The 11,237-nt window shown below is 29.8% G+C and overlaps 2 protein-coding genes across 2 annotated transcripts in view; both read right to left on the bottom strand.

Annotated features, from left to right (window-relative positions):
- LOC108753548 (cytochrome P450 4C1-like) overlaps positions 1–3,920 on the bottom strand; it is a 17,177-nt gene extending 13,257 nt beyond the window's left edge. Inside the window, exons 1-5 of the mRNA XM_018495212.1 lie at positions 3,774–3,920; positions 2,276–2,480; positions 1,504–1,610; positions 810–900; positions 300–485 (exon numbers count right to left, since the gene is read on the bottom strand). Of these exons, the coding sequence (XP_018350714.1) occupies positions 300–485; positions 810–900; positions 1,504–1,610; positions 2,276–2,480; positions 3,774–3,806 (622 nt within the window). The 5' untranslated portion in view covers positions 3,807–3,920. The remainder of the gene's footprint in view (positions 1–299; positions 486–809; positions 901–1,503; positions 1,611–2,275; positions 2,481–3,773) is intronic.
- A 4,659-nt stretch (positions 3,921–8,579) lies between these two features.
- LOC108753418 (cytochrome P450 4F5-like) overlaps positions 8,580–11,237 on the bottom strand; it is a 15,581-nt gene continuing 12,923 nt past the window's right edge. The window contains exons 4-7 of the mRNA XM_018494959.1: positions 10,238–10,271; positions 8,822–9,001; positions 8,732–8,760; positions 8,580–8,661 (exon numbers count right to left, since the gene is read on the bottom strand). Of these exons, the coding sequence (XP_018350461.1) occupies positions 8,647–8,661; positions 8,732–8,760; positions 8,822–9,001; positions 10,238–10,271 (258 nt within the window). The 3' untranslated portion in view covers positions 8,580–8,646. The remainder of the gene's footprint in view (positions 8,662–8,731; positions 8,761–8,821; positions 9,002–10,237; positions 10,272–11,237) is intronic.

The following is an 11,237-nucleotide window of genomic DNA, read 5'->3' as shown; positions in this document are numbered from 1 at the left end:
AATTTGATTCATCTTATGAACTGCATCTCGATACTGTTGCTGATATAAATTCCTTTCTTTTAGAGAAATGCCCATAATAGTCTCTACAAAAAAGTTTTATGTTAATGTAATATAATTATATGTTTTAAAAATATCTTGATAAAAATTAGATAACTTTATAATTATACTTTATAACTTTATGATTATCGTAACATATAATTCACTGCAACAGTTATATTTTACATAAGTTTATATCTTCTGTTGTTTACTAATATTATTTACAATAAAACTTTTACATAGATATACACAAATTATAATACCGCACACTACGTTCAGCGTATGGTCACTAATGAATGGTACTAAATCTTTTACAACTGTGCCTCCTGTATTTTTCAAAGTCTTCGTCATGTTTTCGCCCTCTCTGATAAAAATCTCAACGAACTGTTGTAATATATTGAAATGGAATGCAGGTGTTAACATTTTTCGCCGAGATTGCCATTTGGAACCTAAAATAATAATAAAATGACACATAATTATATAATAACGCTATTAAACTTAAAATATAAATAATGCTTATATATGTTGTGAAATCTTTCTCTTCTTTTGAATTCAATATTAAAATTAACAAAGTTGGAAACGTTACTTTAAAATGACGTCTTACCGTTACTTCTTATAAAAAGTAACGGTAAGATTTGTTAACGTTACTAGTTACTAATTTTTAAAAGTTATTTGTTATTGTTGTTTTTAATAAGTAATGATACGTTATCTCTTTATCAAGATATTAATATATATATATTATTGAGAGAAATATGTACATTTAATATAATTACCTCCACTGGTGAGAAGACCCGTGCCGAACCAAGGATGTAATAAATTATAAATTCTACTTTTATGGCTATGCTTTGTGTTGCTTAGTATTATCTACAAAATTATAGAAAGTGTTAAATTAAATACTACTTAACTTCAAAATTATTTTATGCAATGTCTTAAGATATAAACGGTCTTTTGATTGATTCGTGACATTTTAAGATTGTACTTGAGACAGTCTGAAAATATAAGAATCGGTTCTGTGTATACTGGCCTTAAAGAAATAATTAATTAATCATTTGGAAATATCTCTCACATGCGTTTCATTATTCTTATAATATTAGTCGTCATGAGTGTTATTTTATTAAATATATGTGAACGAAAAATTTCTAAAATTTGAATTTGACAATAATGTATATAGAATTTTTGTTGTATTTTACTGTTCTTGACTTTGTCTTTGCGACGTATTATTTCCGAAGTATTATTTGTATATTTTTTAACGCTGAAAATAATACTGTTCTTATAATTTGTCTATTATGTCTCATTTCCGAAAAAGTGAGATAATATAAGGGATAAAAAATTAGGATTAATTAGTATATTATTAATAATATTTCTAAACATTGGATTCAAATCCAGCGGCTAGAAATCTTCAAGAAATGACACTCCACATACCATAGATAAAAAAAAGTCAAATTTTGTTGGACAGTGTTTTATTACCTCTAGATCATCGGGGTGTCTGATAGATACCACGTACTCAAAGAATGACCACATTTTCCAAACAGAGTATTTGGCACTTAAAATCTTTAGAAGCTTCCAAAGATCTTCTGAAAAATGCATGTATTTCGAATACATAAATATTATAAGTACATAGAAAATTGTAAAATTAGTTTTATTTAGTATTTCTAATATTTATATTTTATAACGTTTTACTTACGAGTAGATATAGTGGAAAGAAACAATAATAATTTATGAAATAAATATTATAAAAGAGTAGGGATGCGTGAAATTGCCGGATATCCGAAAAGAATGTAACATCGGATATCTGGTATTCGGATATCCAGGAAAGTAATTTTTATCGGATATCCGATAGTTTTCGGATATCTGACCGAATTTCGGGACGTTTTTAAAAAAAAAAAATCTGTAGAGAAAATATTTTAATTTTGCAACGATATATAAAATATTATAGCATTATAAGTATACATATTTATATATGGAACATTTATATAATAAAAAATCAACAATTTAATGATATAAAATTTCAACCGGATATATTCTCGGATACTAATGATATCTGACTATCCGATTGTAAAAAGTTCCGGATAATACCAGATATTTTTCAGATATTCGGTATATTTCTATAAAAGAATATTGATAAATTTATACAATTATTAAAATTATTTGACAATATTATTTAAAATGAATAATAATAACGATAATTTTATTTTCTAATATTAATTAATCGAAAATTATATTAAAAATTATAATTTATCTCTTGAAACTAGTAGTAGTAATGTATTACCAATAATTGGATAACCTGGTGGTCCTGGTATATTATTAATAAGTCGTCCTATTGATCCATATTGCACATAATAATGGTATATCAAATATACAATAGGAATGAGTAATAAGAATATACTAATAAACATCTTTGTTGTAATGACTGTTCTAATCGGATTTTCTTCAGCTTCGAATTCCTGCATTGAACGTATTGCAAAATATTAAATATTATGTATTTAAATTAAATCTTTGTTGTTTTGATAAAGTTGACGAATTTATTTAATTATTAACAAATAAATTTATCTAAATACATTTTCTGAATAAAACATGTATTGAAATACTGAAGATAAAAACATTTAATTAATATATTTTTTCTATTTCTATGTTAGAAAATGTATGAACGTAACAATTATACGAATCTTACAAAAGATTTTAAAATTGATCTTTTTTTTTTAATAGTATTCATTGTACTTTATTGTAATTATTATTGAAGATGTTTTCAAAATATTTATAATTGTGTATTACACGCGCGTAATATTATACGTAATCTGTACAAGTAAATTTTAAGTATTTTCAAGAAATATTTTGTTTCTATATAGTGTTACTTTATGAAAAACTGTCTATTGACACTTGAAAATGACTATTTGCTCGTTTTTTATTTTTTTTCTGACTTATTTGCATAAATAAGCTCGTATTTATAAGCACGTTTCGTTGAACTTGACTAACTCACGACACTTGAAATATAAACTTTTAAGCATGATTTATTAGATAAATTTTGATCATTAATATTTATTATAATCGAAAGATCCCAGGTTCAAACTCTATCTAACTCTGAGATAATATTTTTCGCAATTTTTACAGTTTTTCTAATTTAATTTAGGGAGGATTATATTGTTCTACAGACTGATTATGTTGGAAATCCGAGAAATTATTGATCGCGCAATATCTGAAAAAATTGATTTAATAAAGAATTTATACTGTATTATTCGAAACATCTAACTTTGACCATTTTCTATCGTATTCGATTTATCATAGTATTTGTCATTCGTCACTTTTATAAATACGATTCAAATAAGAAACTCAGATGTTGTTTTCATATGTAATGTTGACTTGACTTCAGCATCCAACATAGTACAATGAAACCAGAAAAGCAATATGGCGTCAAAATCGATTCAAATCGAGCGTAGTTATGATCATGATGGAAGAATATGGTTAGTTGTGCTCAATTCAGTTCTCATTAGTTCCTCAGTTGTCATGAGTTATGCTTTACAAGTGTTTATCCATCTTATCAAAAGATGAAGAAAGAAAGAATTTATCTTATCAAAAATATTCCAGCGTTCTTAGTAGTTTATTGGTCAGAGGAAAAGATTTCACAGAACCTTCCGTGAAATCTTTTCCTCTAAGTAAAGTAAAACTAAGAAATGAAACATAATGTTGTTAAAAGAAGCGGCCGTCATATACTTAGAGAACAGAATCTAATGGTTACTCACCAAAACTGATGCATTACGTTCATTCGCATTCATTAGTCAATCCAATACGTTATAAACAATCGAACGCATTAAATTATTAATACCTAGTATGTAATTATAATCCAAAAGCTGTTTTTTCTGTCGAAAAATGTAACGCAATGTAATGTTTACTCTACAATTGCACTGACGCAAATAGCTTGTGCAAATAGCTGATACGAATACATAAGAATCCTATTTATCTTTTTTATTAACTAGAATCTCTTTTTCTAAGAGATAGATAAACACATTCGTTCAATCGTACATGAATAATGTAGAGTTCTACGTCAAGACTCACTCGAACTGTGAATATAAATATGCGAACAATTGCGATAATTAATTTGCTACTACGATTTTTTCTATTAATGTCTAAAAAGGGCTCAATCCGCTAGCCGAAACTTGTAATTTATATGTATTTAAACTGAGTTTTTTTTTATTATTTTTTATTTTTTTTATTATATATTTTCTTTAATTTTACTTTTTTCTAATTTTTTACAATTTATTCTTTTAATTGTGTGATTTTTTTAAAGAAATAAATTGATTGTTACTTTGCCTTTTATTTATTGTTATTTATTTACGAATACATAAGCTAATGAAGATTATTTTATCATTACATTTTTATTTTGGCTCCGCGCTGACTCCTATTTCTCCATATATTTGTTTATTATTTTGTTATAATGTTGAAGAGTCTATATTAATTTTATCTAAATTAATAATATATTTATAACAGAGAATTGTGTGTGGCAAGTAACGTTACCGTTATAAATTACTTTTATTGGTAACGTTCGAGTAACGATGTTACATTTTCTCCTGAATAATGTTAACGCAATTAAATTTGTGTGGTAACGATAACGATTTCACTAGTTACTTTTATCGTTACTTTATGTCTATTTACGTAAAAGTTTTAATCATAACTAGAACGTATGTGTAGATATACATATTTATCAGTCGTTTAGTTTTTTCTTCTACTAAAAACAGAATTGTTCCATCCATTTTTATAGTTACTGCAAGAATCTGCATATATTAGCGTTTTTCATTAACAGAACTAATACGCATTCAGTGCACTTAAAACCGCTGTACAATCGACGTAAAGATGTATGGTTAATAAAAATATAGAAACGAGTTAAACTGCGAAATCTTTAATACACTTTATTATGTTATTTGATATACTTTAGGCATTTTATCATCTTAGATATCTTATTTTTATATTTAGATTAGAGTTGTGTATAACTGCTTTAATGTGCATTGAATTCGCACAAGTTCTGCCAATGAAAAACGCTATATAATATTCTATTAGTATCAAGAAAAAAAGTAACGAAAAAATAGCGATTCATTATATTATGAGTGACGGTAACGGTAACGAATTATTTTAACAAATTAATAATGAGTAATGATAATGAGTTACTTTTCAGGAAAAAGAACAGTAATGATAACAAGTTATTTTTATGAGGTAACGTTGCCAATCCTGATTTATAATACGATAAGATATAACTTGCAATATTAATATTAATTTGAATGTACTTACCAAGATAATTATTTACAAACGTTTCTTGACTCTGGATTTGAACTTCCTTTAGTGCGAAAGTTCAATACAAACTACAATGATAATTTAATGGAGCCAATTATAAACGTTTTCCCCCTTTCTTTGTCATAATGTATTCATTCATTCTAATAAAAAATATATCAATCAAGTAAACCATAGATGCAATAGAAAATTTTTTAATTGATTCTCTTCTTGTTCAGCAATACTTACAACCTGAAACAGTTGTACTATGAAAAATATTTTTGAATTGTTTTGAACTAAGTAATTATGTAACATTTTTAAACTTTATATTTTTAATTTTATAAATATGCTAATAGTTTTTTATTACTCAAACATTGACACATACATTCACGTACATTTTTTACGCATTGCAAATTTAATTGATTATTTAACTAAAGTATAAATTTTCTTACATCTTACTCTTAATTTAGCAACATGTATTAGATACTTATATCTATTGTATTTTTGTGTTTATAAGAGCAACGTTGATAAAGGAAGGTTATCGTTTTGAATGATTAAAGAGACATTGTATAGGCTTCATCGTAATATAATAATAAAGCAGCGACATAAAATTCAAATATTACATCAAAGTAATAAATCTGTATATAATATTTGTATATAATATTTATTGTAATCTTAAAAAAAATATACTGTTCACTTTCTTTTACAATGCTTTTTATAAAAAATTAACTTAATTATTGTTCATATAATATACACATTATGTGTATAACATTGATAAATATTAATTACTTAATTATATATTTTATTTTTTGTTATAAAATGCTTATTAAACCTTTTTATAAAAATGTGTATATACCAGATGTCCAAAATAAAGCGTTACAAATTTTTATCTCGGAAATATAGTATTATTGAGCGAAATTGTTCAGACAAAAGTTGTATTTAAAAATGTTACGTCCGGCGGACTCACGCGACTCTTTTCTTTCATAAAGATCTTGAATTCCTCGAAGCTCTAAAATTTTATATTCTATCCTTTTTATTTTTCATCTTAAAAACTAAGAATCCGTTATCTCCTCATGAATGTCGCTCCGAGATAAAAATCAATGATTAACGCCAAGATTAACAATCAAGTCGCGAACGATTTTCGCGAATTCGTAATTATAAAATTTAAGAAACGGCACGCGACGTTCAGGGGTAGATTCTGGGTGGTCCCGTGGCGACGATGCGTCCGCGACATTTCGGCGCCCGAAACGTACGTTTCCCCATAAATCTTAGGGTCATAAAATTTTGGAGTTTCACTTTCCCACTCTATCGATTCCTGTCAACATCTTTCCTCCCCCAAAAACTTGACCAATCTAAGAGCGAAAGAAAATCCTACTCCCAGCTAACGAAACCTATTCCACCAATCCAAATTTGAGTAATCTGCGGCGATTAGTATAAAAATCGCGATTCCGCAACCCCCGAGTCAGTTTACCGTCAGTTTTTGACATAGACACCAGTCAGTTTACAGTCAGTTCACAGTCAGTTTTGATATAGACACCCAGTTCACAGTCAGTTTTACAGAAAGTCTTTTTAGAGAACATATAGCGTGGCAGTTAGATAGAAGAACGTACGGATAGAGTCAGTGAGTTTGTCGCGATACTCAAAAAGTTCTATTCGTTTTTCGAAGCCCTCTTTCTTCAATAGAGTCAGTGTTAAAGAAACATCACCAGCCTTGCACATCCTGGCCGGAGGATCTCCAACGATAAGCATCTCTGTAGTAAGTCAGTACTCGTATATTTCTATTCTCTGGCTCCCTCCTCGCTTTATTTTTTTGGTAACTTATTTCAATATTTCATTTTATTTTTTTTTTTTTTTTTTCATTTGTTTTATTTTATTTTTATTCTTTTCTTTCTTTCTTTCTCCCTTCTGATCTCCTATAAGAAAATGAAAACATTGCAGTGCGTTCACGTTATAATTTCAATCTGTCGCCGTCGCCGCACGATAATTGTTCGTCTCCTGTCGACCGGTCGTTCGTGTCCGCTAATACTATCGTCATCCGAGGAAAATTAGGCCAAATCCTCTCAAATCCACTCACCAAAACCTCCTTCTCTTTTTATCCTCCCGCTATTCTCTCCGTAACTCCTCCTTTCCATTCTGCTATGATACTTCACACACACTCTCACACATCGATAAACGTGTACATTTAAAACCGAAAATTGTTTTAACCTGACAAAATTATATTTATATTTTATTCAAAATGTATCACTACAGTTTTTTTATTATATCATTGTAAAACTTACTTCCCGGTAATTTATTTAAACCAAACCCCTCCTCGTATTCTTAAGCTCGCCCGAAATTGCACTTAGCCTTCTCCCCGGTCACTCGGATTAAGTTCCATGACCGAAAGCCAAGGCATACGGCCGTACTGGCACAGCTGGCGTTAAAGTGCGCCCCCTCTCGGCACACTGACCCAGTTTGGGCCCTTTCTCGAAGTACGTCCGACTCGTGTGTCCGTTTAGCGGAGCACGAGCAGAGGATTCCGCTTCGTCCTCCGTTCGACTCCCGGCTCGTTAGGAGCCTAAGGACGAAGCGAAGCGCCTCCCGATTTGCGTCGGTCCTTCCCCACGGCTCCCTTGCGGTCCGGAGCCCGGACGCGACCAAATCGGTCTAACAATTCGGTTCCTCGTTACGTTCACCCCCTCAACTCCGCATGCGCGAGGAGTTTGGACGTAACAAAAAGATCTACTTATTAATCTTATCAGTTTGACCTTGAGTGGCATCGTCAAGGTCAGGTCAAAGTTACATCGATTTTTTTTAATGGAATCGCAATGATACTGTAAACTTCAAGCATTATAACTCGGAAAGTACTTAATGAAAAAATATTTTCTTGTAGCGTTTTGGAAAGCTCTCAACATCAGCTATTAGATTCTGGAAACAAAAGTAAGGTGTTCTATTTAAAAAATTCAATGTGATCTTGACTTGATCTTGGCGACGCCATTCAAGATCAATCTGATAAGATCAATAAGTAGACCTTTTTAGAACTCTACAACTTTTGTCTGAACAATTTCTCTCAATAATGTCATGTTTTCGAGATAAAAATTTGTAACGCTTTATTTTGAACAGTATAATATAATATTAAAAGATCTTATCACTTAATAAATTTAGACAGACTTACTTATATTATAATATCTATATATTGCTATTTAAATTTAATATTTATACAGATGTTTATTCTTATTATTTGCATATATTTATAAACATGATTATTTTCTTTATTTTTGCAATACATCATTAAATTCTTAAAATATGAAATATCTTTTAATGTTTATGTTTCGACTGGAATAAATGTTAGGCGATGCGGATCAATAGGTCGGATCACCAAATCAGCTCCTAATCGTACATTTTTTAAATAATCAAAGGGTTCCAAGTAAAAATTATGAATCAGAGAGGCTATTATTACCTTCATCTCCAGCATAGCAAATCGTTGACCTACAATTTGATATGTATTGAAACTTGTTTATGTATAAAAGAATATCATTAAACAATTTACCGATGCAGTTACGTGGTCCAGCACTGAATGGTAAATATGAGTAAGGATGACGATTTCGGATCTTCTCAGGCAAAAATCTATCTGGATCAAATATCTCTGGATTTGGCCAAAAATTGGGATCTCTATGGACTCCATAGATATTAACATACAACATCGTTTTTGGAGGTAGTAAATATGACTCTGAAAACAGAAAAACACAATATTAATCGAAAGTTTAAATCGAAATATTAATGAAAAGTGTCATTAAAATTTGAAAAATAAATATTTGTTGGATTTAACTTAAGCTAGATACCTACAAATAGCTTAACAGAAATGTTAATGCGGTAATCTCGATCTATTGGAAAATATAAGATTGATATTTAAAAAAGAATATTTTATTCTGAATGATTATAAATTCGATTGGAAGAATATTCAAATTTTAGATAATGAATCTTTATATCTGAGAAGATCGGTATATCGGAAATCGGGAAATGATACATATTAAAAGATAACAGGACTAAACAAACAAAGTGATATTAAACGATTACCAGATAGAGGAGACCGGGGCAAATTGTTACAATTTTTGATTAGCAATTTTTTTTTACTAATATATACATTTAAATTAATGAATATCTGCAAGTACATCTTTACTAAATAGTTAATTTTTTTCTAATTTGTATCTATGTCTTTTAAACGTATTTGTTGCTTTTCTTACAGACAGGTGGCCATCTTTAACTTCTTTTGCCGCTGTCGCATACTTTTCTACATTTATAGATTCTGTGTATTTTTTTTTGTAAATTACATCATTCCACAGACTTTTATAATTAGATTGCTGACTCAATAGAAAGAGATGAACCTGATTTTGAACTGATCTTATTTTAATTCACGTATGCATATACATGCATTCTGTTTGTGAATATTGCATAAATTTATGTGAAAACACTAATGTTATTATCCGTGTGATTCATACATGTGAGAATGGAGTGAACACAAATATGGCACTGCTCAGCATTGTCTTCAAACATGGAGACGAAGTAGATAGTCTATTTATTGAAATTTGTAGAAGAAAAAAATTGTTTTTAATGGGGTGTTACAATGTAATAACCTGCTTCAATCAAAGTGTAATAACTTGCCCTAATCTTCCATTTTCAATTCGAGAAAATATAGATCGAAAACCAATACATATATCGATTCAAATAAAATATATTATTATAATCAAATATATATAAAAGAAATATACAAAAGGATTAATTACATACCTCTAACAAAAAATAATCACATATCTCTAACTTATACATATATACAATAACACAAGTGATTTATACATGGTCTGTTCAAAAAGTATTAAGACTGATTTTTTCTAGCCAAGGGCAAGGGTGCAGAAGGGTTCCCATGAGCAGGGATGTGGAAGATGTCAGACATACGACACAAGCTCACTTGCCTCTGAGTCTTTGGAGAGTGTGGATCGCTTCTAGTGTGAACAGTTGTTTTGTAGTGTCGTCAGCAATCAAGATGCAACGCACGATTGAACAGCGATATCAATAATCAATTTGCATGAAACTGAAAAAATTCAGTGAGACTCTTGCCACCCGTTCATAGGGAGATCGCCGATACCTGGATTCTCCATCACGACAATGCGCCGAATCACACGTCGCTACGCATAAGGGAGTTTTTGGCGAAGCACAGCGTGGCAATGCTGCTTCAGTTTCTCTATAGTCCAGACCTGACCTCGTCAGACTTTTTTCTTTCCCTTCGGATGAAACAAAGTTTAAAAGGACACCATTACGGGACGATGGAAAGAGTGCAAGCTTCAACACAGTGCCCGAAAGAGATTCCGGTTGCAGACTTCCAGGGGGAAAGTATGGCAGAAGCGCTAGCAACGGTGTATTGATGTAGAAGGATGTTATTTTGAAGATTTTTAATTGTACATATATGTGCAATAAATTTTTTTTGTGAGTGTAGTGCCGATATTTTTTGGACAGACCATGTACAATGAAATATTTATTTTTAATAGTAAAAATCAAGAAAATGTACGTAGCGTCTTCTAAAGTTCAAATATGGTGGCTAAACTAATTATAAATAAAGTAGAATATCATACGAACAACATATAAAAATGTTAAAATGTTAAATTCATAAAAATGTACTGTCACCTATGACAACTAAAAAACTAATTATAACATCTTATCCCGGTCTTCTCTACATATCTCTTCATTTTAGACTTGCTTTTTCCTATCCAAGTGTTACACCCCGATTTTAACAAGCTTTGAGTATGTCGTAATCTAGGTCAAAAGAAGACGCACGTATTTTTTTATACGCCCTTATATTTCTGAGCTAATACTGTTGAAGTGGTAAAAGATATAAATACAAGTTTTAAGAAAAAGTTTTATGATTTATAATGTACTTTATAACAATTCGCTCAAATTTTTCGAAAATGTCT

This window comes from Trachymyrmex septentrionalis, unplaced genomic scaffold, assembly GCF_001594115.1.
Source record: "Trachymyrmex septentrionalis isolate Tsep2-gDNA-1 unplaced genomic scaffold, Tsep1.0 scaffold7, whole genome shotgun sequence".
NCBI lineage: Eukaryota > Metazoa > Arthropoda > Insecta > Hymenoptera > Formicidae > Trachymyrmex > Trachymyrmex septentrionalis.
The sequence above is the reverse complement of the archived record's forward strand: the minus strand, read 5'-3'. Positions and strand labels throughout refer to the sequence as shown.